The sequence below is a fragment of the Pongo abelii genome, chromosome 9 (assembly GCF_028885655.2).
Source record: "Pongo abelii isolate AG06213 chromosome 9, NHGRI_mPonAbe1-v2.0_pri, whole genome shotgun sequence".
Taxonomy (NCBI): Eukaryota; Metazoa; Chordata; class Mammalia; order Primates; family Hominidae; genus Pongo; species Pongo abelii.
In genome coordinates, this window is record NC_071994.2 from 103,676,980 (window position 1) to 103,692,261 (window position 15,282).

Below are 15,282 nucleotides of genomic sequence, written 5' to 3' on the forward strand. Positions count from 1 at the left end.
ATCTTCCATCTACGCTTCAAAATACTCAAACTTTAGGGAAACTTAACGTTGGTTTTTCTCCCAGAGAATTGTAGGGAGTGGGTGGAGGGGACGACTGTTAGGGGAGGTATATTGGGAGTCAGATCCTTTTGTGGAGCGAGGGACCCCGAAGTGTCACAAGAGCTAGCCGAAACCAGGGGCCCAAGAGGGGACAGGGTTAATACCCCAGCCAAGGCCGGAGCGCAAGCGCGGGGCTGCAGCGCGGGGAGCCCTGGAGCCCAGTGCGGGCGGACGGGTGGGGCAGGAGGGCAAAGGGGCGAAGGGGCGGGGTGGCGCTGGGTGGGAGAGCGGCGGCGGGGAGGAGGGTCTGGGAGCCCGGGTCCGATTTGCAAGCGCTCTGAGCCTGCGTCCGCCGAGGGGGAGGGTTTCCCCAGCCCGGCCGGAGTTGCGGCTGTGCGCTGCTTCTGGCTCACAACGCCGACGACTGTCAAGAGGGTTGGGGAGTGGAACTGCCGGAAGTGTCTGCGCGCCGTGAGAGAAACTTTCCTGCTCCGGCCGCGGCCCGGAGCCTCGCCGCCCCTGCGCTCCGAACGACGATGCGTCCAAATGACAACCTGAGCGGACTCGCGCCTCGGCCCGCCGCCCGCGCCTGCGCTCGCCTAGCCTCGGGGGAGGAAGACTGAGCCCGGCGCAGGCGGCGCGGCGCTCGGGGCCCGTTTCCTCCGCGCAATCAGTCCCCTCGCGTCCAGGCGCCTTCCTCTTGATCGCGCGACCCCAGCGCCCACCGCGGCCGCCGGCTGCCCCCGCCCTGACCGCCGGCCCGGACGTGTCCGCGGCCGCCGCTGGCAGCGCCTGTGCCATGGGGCTGCCCACTCTGGAGTTCAGCGATTCCTACTTGGACAGCCCAGATTTCAGGGAGCGCTTGCAGTGTCACGAGATTGAGCTGGAGCGAACCAACAAGTTCATCAAGGAGCTCATTAAGGACGGCTCTCTGCTCATTGGGGCGTTGAGGAGTAAGTAGGGCTGGCGGGGGAGTGGACACCCGGATCTGGAGAGTCGCCGCGGGGTGCGGGTCCGAAGGGTGGGTTGGAGGAGTCGGAGCTTCTTTTGTTTGAATGGATTTGGGGACAAAAGCTGAAGAGCTCCCCTGCTGGTGACCAACAAAGTTTGTTCTTGAGTTGTTCTTTACTTATTTACCTACATGTCTACAGGGATGGGGAAAGTTCTCTACAGGGCGCTGGAATATATCCTGAGGAAAGTCGTTCAAAGTCATCTTGTTGTGTAATGCTCCTAGGAAGATGTTGGGTACTTTAAATTTTTTTTAAAAAATTTGTTTTGTCTATTAATACTTTGAAGCAGAAAAGCCCTTAAGGGGGGAATCAAGAGTTTGTCTTAAGGATAAAATTAGGCTAGTTTAGTGATATTCAGAGAAAATTATTGATGTCTCCCATACGTCAGTGTTTCTTCATTGGACACAGTCATTGAGTTGGCTTTTTAAAAAGCATACATTTGCAGTTTTGCCATTTTGTAAGATAATCGAAGACAGCATGGCACCAGTGCATTTTAACTGTGCAAGTTTTCTGTACGTCTTAGTTTTGGTTTGCGTTGTGTGGGTGTTGGGTGTGTCATTGGGATGAAAGTTAAGGGGTTAAAGGCCAATCAGAACTTTTGATGATCTGTAGAATATAAAGACTGTTATAGTCTATAATATAGGGCTTCTTCCACCTCCTTTCCCATACGCCTCCTGATCAAATTTTCCTTCCTCTTTTTATCCTCTGGATTTTTGCTTTCAATTACTAAGACCTAAGAGTATCTGAAACTGAAGAATTTCTCTTACAGAGAATTGAGCACAATTACATGATATGGCTTGTTACCTTTCCCAGAAGGTATTTGCATCTTTTAAAAAATTTATTTTTATTTATTTATTTATTTATTTATTTTCCGTCTTCAAAGGAGCCTGTGAAAAGTATTTGCTTCTTAATAGAGGCTTCTGGATGTTTTAGTTCCTGAAATGAAGCCCTGGAATCTCTGGTCACTTAAAGCTGGGTGAATGAGATACTTTCAAAAGGTAGAGAGACCTTTGGGTGATCTAGTAATCCCCAGGACATATATGGGGGCATCATCTTTGTATAACAACATGATAGGGATGTGTGCGCCTAAAACTGAGGCAATACTAGCATCGGATCTATATTTTGAAACATGTATTAACAGTAAGGAGAGAGCTTAGCAAGATGTCTTGAAATTAATGTGCTCCAAAATATCTTTTCTTTTAACCATCCCAAATGTTAAAATATTTACTTAACCACTTGTGTTACTTAACCAAGGTAAAGATAATATATTTTATGCCCATATTCACTTAATTTCTGAATTTGAGGCTACTACTAATAATGGTATTTACTGTGATTTGTGAAAAATATAGTTTGTCTGCAATTCTTGCCACCCTACATAAACACTAATGTGAACTGTCCTTCCTCTGGCTTGCAAATCCTGGTTAAAGTCTCGCGGGACTAACCTCTTTGCATCCAAGAGATCATGATGCCTCTTCAAAAAGAGCTGCATCTCAGAGTGCCAAATGCCAAGCCAGTTCTTGTTGGAAGTGCCAGATATTCTACATTTTTCTCCCCGCTGTGCTTGAGATAAACTTTAGTGTTTCAGAAGTTGAAAATACTTACATACCTGTGATAAATACTCTGACATGTACATTATATTACGAGTGACATTACATACTTTATTATGATGGTTGAATCTAGCTTTGTAAAAGTCAGGTGATTCCCATCATTATAGGTTTGTTCTTCCATTCATAAGTGAAGAAATCTTGGGAGTGTAGGCTCTTTGAAAATATAGGCCCTGCATCATTAATTTGGCTTATGCACTTAAATATGCAACCTGATGTCTTTCTAGGATTCTTAAGTTTGTGGTGAGAGTGTATTACTTTAACTAACGTTTGATTATTACTTCTTTCATTGTGAAAAGGAAAAGATTTTATTCCTTGGTAAAAGGATTCCTAACAGCAGCTGCCAAATGGGAGGGATTTTGGAGCAAACGAACCCTTGAAGTCACACTGTAGCACTGATTTTTTTCATACCAAGCTACCTCTTGTCCCTTGGGGAGGATGCTCTGAGGCTGGGCTGCAGCTGCTTGGATAGGAGGAGTGTGTCAAAAAGGATTTGAGGCCTGCTTGGTTCTATCACTGGCTGCCCCTGCCCTGACCACTAGCCCAGACACGTCCCCTGGCAGAGCTGGCAGTGCCTGTACCATGGGGCTGCCCATTCCTCTGTGGGAGCGTCCCTGTACTATGAGTCTGCCCACTCCACTAAGGGAGCCCTTCTTCCCCCAGTCTCTCCTTTCTGTTTTTCTTTCCTGCCTGGGGAGGACTTCACCTTCCCTAACTTTATACAGACTGTTTCAATAGATGTATCCATTACCCATTTCAGTTTTTTTTAGCACTGCACTGTTATTTTTATTAATAATTAATGCATTCTTAATGTAACCTTATTAAGCAGACAATCATCAGTGTATTTCTAAGCATATTATATTATTTTTATCCCTGTTGTTAACTTTTCCCGTGAGAGTTTTGGCTTGCACTCTCTTAGGTAATACACGCCTGACTATTCCAGTAAGAGTCACACATGCTCCTTGCTCTCTGGTTCAAGTTGTAATTTCTTCAGTAGACTATTTGGAAGGCTCCTTTAAATTGAACTAGAAGATTTCAATTGAACTAGATAATTTCAATTTTAAATAATACATATAACATACTTAACACGTGTTTAAACATCCATTATTTTTATTTTATTTATTTATTTATTTTTTGAGACGGAGTCTCGCTCTGTCGCCCAGGCTGGAGTGCAGTGGCGCGATCTCGGCTCCCTGCAAGCTCCGCCTCCCGGGTTCACGCCATTCTCCTGCCTCAGCCTCCCAAGTAGCTGGGACTACAGGTGGCCGCCACCACGCCTGGCTAATTTTTTGTATTTTTTTTTTTTAGTAGAGATGGGGTTTCACCGTGTTAGCCAGGATGATCTCGATCTCCTGACCTCGTGGTCTGCCCGCCTCAGCTTCCCAAAGTGCTTGGATTACAGGTGTGAGCCACCATGCCCGGCCAACATCCATTATTACGTTTCAGATTCATGTCCACTTGGAGAAAAAGGATAATAGTTAATTAAGTGTATTGACCTAGACTTGGATTTGAATTTTGGTGTTATCAAGTACAGTGTGATAGTTGGCAAGTAAGTTAACCTCTCTTAGTCCTAACTTTCCTGTGAAGTGAGGAAAATCTATACAAATCTTACCATTAGGATTGTTTGCTCATTTTGTTATATGCCACATAGATATTTTGTGAGTGATGTTTGAAAATATTCTTACTGGTGAATAGTTTTAGTTAATGGTGTATGACTGAACATCTCTACCCTTTTCATCAAATACAATTCTTTGAACTGTATCCTTTTAACAGGTGTCAGTCTTAAAATTTGAGCTGTGAAAAAGTAGGTTACTTTTGCTTATTAATTTTTTTTTCTTTTAGGAATTATATTCAAAGAAACATTTCAAAATTGATTTTTTATATAATTTACCCTTTACTTTTTCTTGTCTTTATACTTTTGAATCCAAAGAGTCATCTTTAAGTAAAATGAGCTTTCTCCTTGTAATAATACACAGACTCCAAAAACGAGACAAAAAAAGAATAGACAGAAATAAACAGAATGGAAACTTGATAAGCAAGGAGATTTTTATTTATTTGTTTTTTTTGAGACAGGGTCACTCTGTCACCCAGGCTGGAGTGCAGTGATGCAGACACGGCTCACTGCAGCCTCTACCTCCCAGGCTCAGGTGATCATCCCACCTCAGCCTCCCCAGTAGCTGGGACCATAGGAATGCACCACCAGGCCAGGCTAATTTTTGATATTTTTGTAGAGTCGAGGTTTTCACCATGTTGTCCAGGCTGGTCTCATCAAACCCCTGGGTTCAAGCGATCTGCCTGCCTCCACCTCCCAAAGTGCTGAGATTACAGGCGTGAGCCACCATATCCAGTGCCACAAGATTTTAAGTGTTCTAACCACACACACAAAAGTGATAAGTTTATGGGGTAATGATCATATTAACATGATTTAGCCATTCCACAATGTATCAAATATATATAACATCATGTTATGTCTATCAAAACATTATATTATACACCATAAATACATACAACTTTTATTTGTCAGTAAAAAATAAAAAAAGAAATAAATAGCAAGAGTTACACTCATTGAGTTGAATTGATTGGGTGGGGACAGCATTATCAGCATTCCTTCTCCACCCTAGCCTGCAGCATCTTGGCTGTCCTTTCTTCCTTATTTCAGTGTTCTTCTAGTTCCCTTAAGCTGCAACTGGCCTGCTGTTTGGTTTGCTTTTTGGAAAATGTTTCTAAACTTGTATGTTTAGTATTGATCAAAGGAAAAAAAAAGATAATGGACTCTTGTATACGTTTAATTATTTATTGTGATAATTAAATATACACAAGCATGGAACTGTAATTCTATGCTTATAACATTCATGCAATCTTAAAAGCAAATCAGTTTACAAAGTAAATAAAAACAATATTGTGAAACCAATACAAAACTTGTCAGCAACATTTAGTTAATCTAATGGACAGTGTTATTGTGCTGAAGCTCATTTTCTTCTCAGAGATTGCTGATAATATCTGGTGTGTTGTTGATGATTCATTTTCTCACACTTTTCCCAGTTGCAACCTGTGGTTCTTGAGAATCTTCTTGCCCTGATGAAGGCCTTCCTTCCATCAGAAGCTTTATTTGTTTATTACTTGGTCATATTGCCTTTGTTCCGGTGGCAGTTGTTCCTGGCACTAGTGATCCATGACCCAAATGAAGATGGCACCGATTATGTTGATGATGCGGACAATGCAGTCAATTAAGGCATTAGCCAGAGGAGAGCACAGTTTCTTAAAGGTGCCTACCCTGAGTGTCCACAGACCTCAGTTTGAGATACGCTGCTATGATACATTTTTGATTTGAGAATTAAGTGGGTGTTCATAGTAAAGGAAAACCCTAAATGCAAATAGCAGGTGGAAATGCCTTAGACAAGATGAGGTACCTCTGCCTTTCATTTTCTGTGTTTCACTAACGCAGCTTAGCCTTTTTTTCACTCAGTGTTTTACTTTTTAAGCCAGCTTTGATTTTGTGTGTGTGTTCAGGGCCCACTTAGCTACTAGAATTTTTGGTGGCACAAGGAAAGAATTAAAAGGGAGAAAAAGGCAAGTTTACAAAATTTGAGACTTCCCATAGTTACTGCCCTATTTACTTGGTCATCCTTTAGCTTTTTGCAAGAACTGTCATTGTTTTAGGATATTTTTGGTTATATAAATTTGCACGTAGGTTTTTCTTTTTTTGAAGTGGAACTCATCGCAGATTCCTGTTTGTTTTGCAAGAGTTCCTTATTCCACTAAGGTTGTTTGCTTGTGTAGTTGGGCAGCCTAATCAGAGGTGTGGAGGTGTAATTACTTCAACCATTCATTTACTTCTTATAATCATTAGAATTTAAGTTAAATGAGCAGAAGTAATTGCATCTTTCAGATGAGCTGTAATTAATTTTAGGAACTAGTAGATTAGGAATGTGGTGCTTTAAGGTTCTGTTTCCAGAGACCTGTTGCAAGTAAAAGCAGTTATACTTGTGTTAATTTAAATGTGAGCCTTGGCACTCATTAGAGTGAAATTAAATTGGGCTGGCTATTTACTTCCATCTACCTCTCTTCTCATGATCTCCATGAGCTTAATAGGTGCCCTTTAACAGTATCTTTATTTCTCCTAGATTTCTTTTTTCAGCCCGTTGTAATTAAAGGCCTCTCCTGGGTTAGGTAAGAGAATGGGTCGCTGTCAGAACAAAAAACAGTTCCTGTCTAGTGGAGAATGGCTTAGCAATAACTACCTTTTGCACTGCCTGTTACAGTTATGATCAAGGTACTTTCAGAGTGCGGAAAACTCAGGTAACCACTACACTTTAAGTCATTGAAGAGCTGATTTAGCAAGTGTCCATTCATTTATTAACATTTCTTAGAGTACAGTGCTGATTGTGTTAATGATGGTGTTTAAGAATTATTCAGATTATATAAGATGCAAATGATAAAGCTTACATTAGGATTGCTTTCTTTTCTTTTTTTTTTTTTGATGGAGTCTCGCTCTGTTGCCAGGCTGGAGTGCAGTGGCATGATCTTGGCTTGCTGCAACCTCTGCCTCCCCAGTTCAAGTAATTCTCCTGTCTCAGCCTCCCAAGTAACTGGGATTACAGGCATGTGCCACCACCCCTGGCTAATTTTTTGTATTTTTAGTAGAGATAGGGTTTCACCATGTTGGCCAGGCTGGTCTCAAACTCCTGACCTCAAGTGATCCACCCACCTCAGCTTCCCAGAGTGCTGGGATTACAGGCGTGATCCATAGCACCTGGCCAGGATTGCTTTGGTGTCGAGTGCAGTTTTTATTAATGTGTATATGGAGAGTGGCAAATCTTTTCTCTAGATCATAAACAAATAATATCCTAATATTTTAAAATTAGGATATTAATTTTGCTCTTAATTACTGCATTAAGTAAATGATATGCAACATTGAAATGTTTATTTTAGATAGATAAGAAGGGTTGAAGGAAAGGGGGGTTATTTAGTCTAAAGTCACTTTCATGAATGTTGATTTTTTGCCAGAGCTGTGATTGCCATATTTTCCCAGCCATCCCTGCGGTACGAATGGTAATTTCTGCTCATTTCAGCCTTCTAGGCGGGTGCCAGCCTCCCTGCAGCTCCACCTGCCACCCACCAATTTCACCTTGCAGCTCTGCCAGTCTTCCTTTTCCTCTAGCCTGCTGAACCTCTGCCCAGCATCTGATAATCCTTATAGTATAGCTCCAGTGGTTCAGGCCTCATCAACCACGGGCTGCTTCTTGCTGACTTTCATTCTGAAAATTAAAATCACGTGCTGAGGCCAGGCGTGGTGGCTCACGGCTGTAATCCCAGCACTTTGGGAGGCTGAGGTGGGTGGATCACTTGAGATCAGGAATTCGAGACCAGCCTGGCCAACATGGTAAAACTCCGTGTCTACTAAAAATACAAAAAAGTTAGCCGGGCATGCTGGTGCATGCTTGTAATCACAGCTACTCAGGAGGCTAAGGCAGGAGAATAGCTTGAACCCAGGAGGCAGAGGTTGCAGTGAGCTGAGATCGTGCCATTGCACTCCAGCCTGGTTGACAGAGTGAGACTGTCTCAAAAAGAAGTAGAAAATAATAAAAACACTTGCTGAGCACCTGGATCTGGAAGGCACAGGACCTGTGCTCCATCTTTTACAGCTGCCATATTCTGAATTATAATGGCTGGTTTTTGTATAAGCGTAGCAACTTACATAACATTTGTTCACCTTAATGGCCCTTGAAGCAAAGGAAAGGAGGCAGGATGATAACAGGACAGTCAATGGAAATGTAATTATTTTAATTATTTTGTCTTTGGCTAGATGAATTTAAACATCAGCCTGGAGATTTCTGGTAAGGTAGATTCTTCTCTCTAGGATTCATTCGCTCTTGATGCCCAGGTTGGAATGCAATCACAAGATCTCAGCTCACTGCAACCTCCATCTCCTGGATTCAAGCTATTCTCCTGCCTCAGCCTCCCAAGGAGCTGGGATTATAGGCGGCCGTCATCACACCCAGCTAATTTTTTGTATTTTTAGTAGAGATGGGGTTTCACCATGTTGGTCAGGCTGGTCTCAAACTCCTGACCTCAGGCAATCCACCCTCCTCGGCCTCCCAAAGAGCTGTGATTACCTGCTTGAGCCACCGTACCAGACCTCTAGGATTCATTTAACCAGAATGTTTGGTTAATCAGAATACTCCATTCTTTATATCTGCAGTATTCTGATTCTTTTATCAAGAATCCAGTTATAATACTAAAGAAAGTGTTTTGATGGAACACAAATAGAACACTATGTGTAAGGAATGTGAATTGTGGAATAGTAAGGTACCTTATAGTAGCTAATAATCTGTCAGTTGTCCCAACCTTTTTCCTTTTTGCAGACATGGGAACACATAAAAGAGGAAAAATAAGCATGAATTTTCTAGGATTTTGAGAATAATTCTTCTAATTTAATTTTTACGTGGAATATGGTGGGAAAAAGCTAGGATAAGACTAATAGTGGCTGGGCGTGATGGCTCACAGCTGTAATCCCAGTGCTTTGGGAGGCTGAGGCAGATGGATCATTTGAGTTCGAGTTGGAGACCAGCCTGGGTGACATGACGAAACCCCATCTCTACAAATACAAAAAATTAGTTGGTGTAGTGATGCGTGCCTGTAATCCCAGGTCCTTGGGAGGCTGAGGTGGGAAGATCGATTGAAGATCGGGAGGTTGAGGATGCAGTGAAGCATGATCGTGCTACTGCACTTCAGCCTGGACAACAGAGCAAGAACCTGTGTCAAAAAACAAACAAAAAAACTGGTAACACTTTGTAGATGATTTTATGTAAAATCAATTATGACAGATTTTCAGTTCCAATTTTTAGATTCTATGGTAAAATGTCTATTTTATTTATTTTTTATTTTATTTATTTATTTGTTTTGAAGCAGAGTTTCACTCTTGCTGCCCAGGCTGGAGTGCAATGGCGTGATCTTGGCTGACTGCAACCTCCACCTCCCGGGTTCAAGCGATCCTCCTGTCTTAGCCTCCTGAGTAGCTGGGATCATAGGTGTGCACCACCACGGCCAGCTAATTTTTTGTCTTTTTAGTAGAGATGGGGTTTCACCATGTTGGTCAAGCTGGTCTCGAACTCCTGACCTCATATGATCCGCCCGCCTCAGCCTCCCAAAGTGCTGGGATTACAGGCGTGAGCCACTGTGCCCGGCCCCCTAATTTTTTATTTTATTTTATTTTTAGAGACAGGGTCTTGCTGTGTTTCCCAGGCTGGAGTGCAGTGGCTATTCAGAGGAAAAATCATAGTGCACTACCACCTCAAACTCCTGGCCTCAGTCAGTTCTCCCACCTCAACCTCCTGTGGAGCTGGAACTATAGGAACATGCCACTGCACTTACCTCAAAAAGTCTTAATTTTTAAAGGTATTTTTAAAATGCCAAATATGACATTCTAAAATGTTGGTTTACCTGATTTGGTGATCATCTCTGGGTATACTGGAGAGTGTCTTCTATTTTGTTAAGAATGGGGAACCATCCCTAGGAGGGTTGTCAATGTCAGGTAATATGTAAAAAAAAATTGGAAAACTGCTGCCTGTATATAAACTTGCTAGATTAATAATAGTACTATCCCTGAATCTTGGCTTTACTCTGGAAAAAAGTAGGTGGAAACGGAATGACATCCCTTTATTTGGAAGTTAGGCATGGTCATCAGTGGTGGAATTTCTTTTTTTTTTTTTTTTTGAGATGAAGTCTCGCTCTGTCGCCCAGGCTGGAGCGCAGTGGCGCGATCTCGGCTCACTGCAAGCTCTGCCTCCCAGGTTCCCGGGAGCAGAGCCCGGCACCACACCCGGCTGATTTTTTGCATTTTTAGTAGAGATGGGGTTTCACCATGTTAGCCAGGATGGTCTCCATCTCCTGACCTCGTGATCCGCCCGCCTTGGCCTCCCAAAGTGCTGGGATTACACGCGTGAGCCACCGCGCCCGGCCAATCAGTAGTGGAATTTCTATGATATTTCCTCATGCAAATCTAAAAAGCCATATTGCTTGCTGCTCTATGAAAGATGTGCCAAGTAGTGTTCCCTTGTGTGTAAATATATACTGGAGCTTATCCAAATGAAAGACCCAGGTTCAGTTTTTCTCTTCTGTATAAAGGAAAAGTGATGATTTAATTTGGAAAACTGGTCTGTGTCTGTGTGTGGACTGGAGTGATAAGGCACTAATAGAAATACGTATTCTGTGTAGTGTATTATCCCTTTCCAAATGAGAGCTATGTAAATTGGTTTTAGTTCGCTGTTGTGAGAATTTTCTCTTCTTCATTTATTTAATTTCCTTATTCCTTAAAATGTCTGAATGAAAGATAGGGCCCCAAAGGGGTGAGTGTGGGAGTGGATAGCAAGGGGCAGCAAATTAAAGTCAGTTGTGACAACAATTTACATATTATGGTTTTGGAACTTGTATTAGACTTTCTCTTCCTTCTATGAAAAAGTTACTCTGTAATACTTGAGAATCAAAAGACTCTGAGACTAGCCTTCCAACTGTTTTATTACTTATTTTAAAACATTTTTTAATTAAAAATTAATGATTTGTAGAGATAGGATCTTGCTATGCTGCCTTGGCTTGTCTCCAACTTCTAGCCTCAAGCCATCCTCCCACCTCAGCCTCCCAAAGTGTTGAGATTACAGGCATGAACCACCACACTCAGCCTTCCAACTGTTTTAAAAGTTGGTTGTAATCCCATCACTTTGGGTGGCTGAGGTGGGAGCATCATTTGAGGCCAGGAGTTAAAGACTGGTCTGGGCAACACAGTGAGACCTGTCCCTATAGAAAAAAAGAAAATTAGCTGGGTGTGGTGGTGTGCACCTGTAGTCCCAGCTACTTGGAAGGCTGAGGCAAGAGGATCACTTGAGCCCAGGAGGTCCATGCTGCAGTGAGCCTTGATCACGCCACTGTACTCCAACCTGGGCCACAGAGTGAGACCCTGTCTTAAAAAAAAGGTCATTTTCCAACATGGAGAAACCCTGTTTCTACTAAAAATACAAAATTAGCCGGACATGGTGGCGCCTGCCTGTAATTCCAGCTACTTGGGAAGGGAAGGCTGAGGCAGGAGAATCACTTGAACCTGGGAGGCGGAAGTTGTGGTGAGCCCAGATCGTGCCATTGTACTCTAGACAATGTACTCAAGAGTGAAACTCCGTTTAAAAAAAAGAAAAAGGTCATTTTTAAAAAATTTTTTATTTTTCATTTTTTGTAGTTGGTTATGGAAAACTTAAGGAAGAACATTCTCTTTAAAAATTGTCAACTTTAGAAATAATCGAGGTGCCTTTTTTAGAGGCACACTGTTTGCGGGAGATTTGGGAAAGCTGTGTACCATGAAATAATGATGTTGTCATATGAGCTAAGAGGGAGTTTTTAAAAGCAATTCTGGTTTTCCTTAGGGGTGACTTTTGCTAAGGCTATTACTTTTTTCTAGTTCCAGCTCCATCACTGTACCTGTTTCTCAGTATGTGATGTTGCAGAGCTCCTCTTCCATTTTCATTTTATTTCTTCTTTCTTTCTCTTAAATGTTGGTGGTACCTTCTCAGCCCTTTCACTGTTTGCTTTCCTTGTATGATAACATCAGCTCCCAGGATTCCAGCCCTGACCTCATTTTCCTAAACTTTGGGCCTGATTTTTACCAGCCCAGGAGATATAACTACCCTGATGCTGATGTGCTTTAGGCAACATCAGACTCAATCTGTCAAAAAATAAGTTTTTCTTTTCCTCCAGCTTGTTCTCTTTGTATTCCTTTTTGTTCAGTTATAACCTCATGCATCTGGTAATCTTATCGGGAAACACTGAATCCCTCCAACTCTTCCCATTTTTCACCCCATCCATTTTGTTAGCCCTGCAATTCTATATCTAAAATATCTTGAATTTGATTTTCTCAGTCTGCATTAATATATTTAGTTTATATATAGAGAGATTAATGATTTTTTTCTTAGCTTAAAACAACAGAAATTTATTCTCATATTACATATATATATATATATATATGTTTTTTTTTTGAGATGGAGTTTCGCTCTTGTCACCCAGGCTGGAGGGCAATGGCACAATCTCGGCTCACTGCAACCTCTGCCTCCTGGGTTCAAGCGATTCTCCTGCCTCAGCCTCCCAAGCAGCTGGGATTACAGAGGTGCGCCACCATGCCCAGCAAATTTTTGTATTTTTAGTACATATGGGGTTTCACCATGTTGGCCAGGCTGGTCCCTAACTCCTGACCTGAGGTGATCCACCCGCCTCGGACTCCTGAAGTGCTGGGATTACAGGCGTGAGCCACCGCGCTTGGTGATTCTCTTATAATTCTTGAGGTTAGAAACTGGAAATAAAAGTGCCAGCAGTGCCATGCTCTGTCTGAGGTCTCTATGGGAGGACCCTTCCTTGCCCTTTCTAGCTTCTGGTGGTTGCCAGCCATCCAGGGTATTCTTGGCTTGTAGATGTGTCACTCCAATCTCTGCCTCTGCTGTCACATGTCATTCTCCCTATGTGTCTCTGTTTATTATACAGGCAGATGTCAGAGATATTGCAGGTATGGTTGCAGACCACCGCAATAAAGTGAATATCACAATACAGGGAGTCATGTAAATTTTTTGGTTTCCCAGTGCATGTAAAGCTTATGTTTACACTATACAGTCTATTAAATGTGCAATAGCATTGTGTTTAAAAAATGTACAGACCTTAATTACAAGATATTTTATTGCTGAAAAATGCTAACAATCATCTGAGCCATCAGCAAGTTATAATCTTTTTTGTTAGTGAAGGGTCTTTCCTTGATGTTCATGGCTACTGACTGATCAGGGTGGTGGGTGGTGAAGGCTGGAGTTCCTTTGACGATTTCTTAAAATAATAGCGGGTTTTGTCCCATAGATTGACTCTTGTTTCACAAAAGATTCCTCTATACCATGAAATGCTGTTTGATAGCATTCACCCATAGTAGAACTTCTTTCAAAATTGCAATCAATCCTCTCAAACTCTGATGCTGCTTTTTATTAAGTAAGTTTATGTAATATTCTAAATCCTTTGCTGTCATTTTAGCAATGTTCACCGCATCTTCACCAGGAGTCAATTCCACGTGGAGAAACTGATTTCTTTGCTCATCTGTAAGAAGCAACTCTTCATTCGTTCAAGATTGATCATGAGATTGCAGCAATTCAGTCACATCTTTAGGCTCTACTGCTAATGCCACTTCTCTTGCTATTGCCATCACATCTGCACTTACTTCCTCCACTGAAGTCTTGAACCCCTTCAAGTCATACATAAGGGTTAAAAATCAACTTTTTCCAGACTTCTATTAATGATATTTTGACCTCCTGTCATGAATTACCAATGTTCTCAATGATATTTAGAATGATGAATCCTTTCCAGAAGGTTTTCAATGTACTTTGCTGAGATCCATCAGAGGAATTGCTGTCTATAGCAGCTATATCCTTACAAAATGTGTCTCTTAAATCATAAGATTAGAAAGTTGAAATTACTTCTTGATCCATGGGCTACAGAATGGATGTTGTGTTAGTTGGCACGAAAGCAATATTAATCTTTTTATACATCCCCATCATAGCTCTTGGGTAACCAGGTACATTGTCAATGAGCAGTAATATTGTAAAATGAACCTTTTTTTTTTTTTCTGAGCAACAGGCCTCACAGTGGATTAAAATATTCAGTAAACAGTGTACTGTCATTCAGGCTTTGTTCCGTTTCTAGTGCACAGGAAGAGTGGATTTAGCATGCTTCTTAAGGACTCTAGGATTTTCAGAATGGTAAAGGAGCATTGGCTTCAACTTAGTGTCACCAGCTGCTTTGGCTCCTAACAAGAGAGTCAGCCTGAAGCTTTGAAGCCAAACATTGACTTCTCCTCTGTAGCTATGAAAGTCCTACATGGCATCTTCTTCCAATAGAAGGCTGCTTCATCCACATTGAAAGTCTCTTGTTTATTGTAGCCACCTTCATCCATACTCTTAGCTAGATCTTCTGGAGAGCTTGCTGCAGCTTCTACATTAGCACTTGCTGTTTCACCTTGCTTATTTATATTATAGGGATGGCTTCTTTTCTTATACCTCTTGAACCAACCTCCGCTCACTTCAAACTTTTCTTCTGCAGCTTCTTCACCTCTCTTATAGAAATCATAGAATTGAAGAGAGTTAGGACCTTGGTCTGGATGAGGCTTTGGCTTAATGCAATATTGTGGCTGGTTTCTTCTTCTCTACAGACCACTCAGACTTTCTCCATATCAGCAATAAGGCTGTTTTGCTTTATTATCATTTGTGTGTTTACTGAAGTAGCATTTTTTTTTCTACCTCATGGAACTAGGAGAAATGGAGTAGCACTTTTAATTTCCTTCAAGAACTTTTCCTTTGCATTCATAATTTGACTGACAACAGAGGCCTAGTTTTCGGACTGTCTTGGCTTTTCTTGTGCCTCCCTCATGAAGTTTGATCATTTTATCTTTAAAGGGAGGGGTGGCTGGGCATGGTATATTACACCTGTAATCCCAGCACTTTGGGAGGCCATGGTGGGCAGATTGCTTGAGCTCAGGAGATTGAGACCAGCCTGGTCAACATGGCAAGACCCTGTCTCAAAAAAAATAACAATATAATAAATAAAAATAAAAATAAAGTGAG

At 41.9% G+C, this 15,282-nt stretch overlaps 1 protein-coding gene across 2 annotated transcripts in view; it reads left to right on the forward strand.

The window, feature by feature from the left end:
- The first annotated feature begins 313 nt into the window (after positions 1-313).
- Positions 314-15,282, forward strand: part of ARHGAP42 (Rho GTPase activating protein 42) — a 313,798-nt gene continuing 298,829 nt past the window's right edge. The window contains exon 1 of one of the 2 annotated variants that reach the window (XM_002822385.5): positions 314-992. In XM_002822385.5, the coding sequence (XP_002822431.1) occupies positions 839-992 (154 nt within the window). In that variant the 5' untranslated portion in view covers positions 314-838. The remainder of the gene's footprint in view (positions 993-15,282) is intronic. The other variant, XM_009246979.4, reaches the window with a different exon arrangement.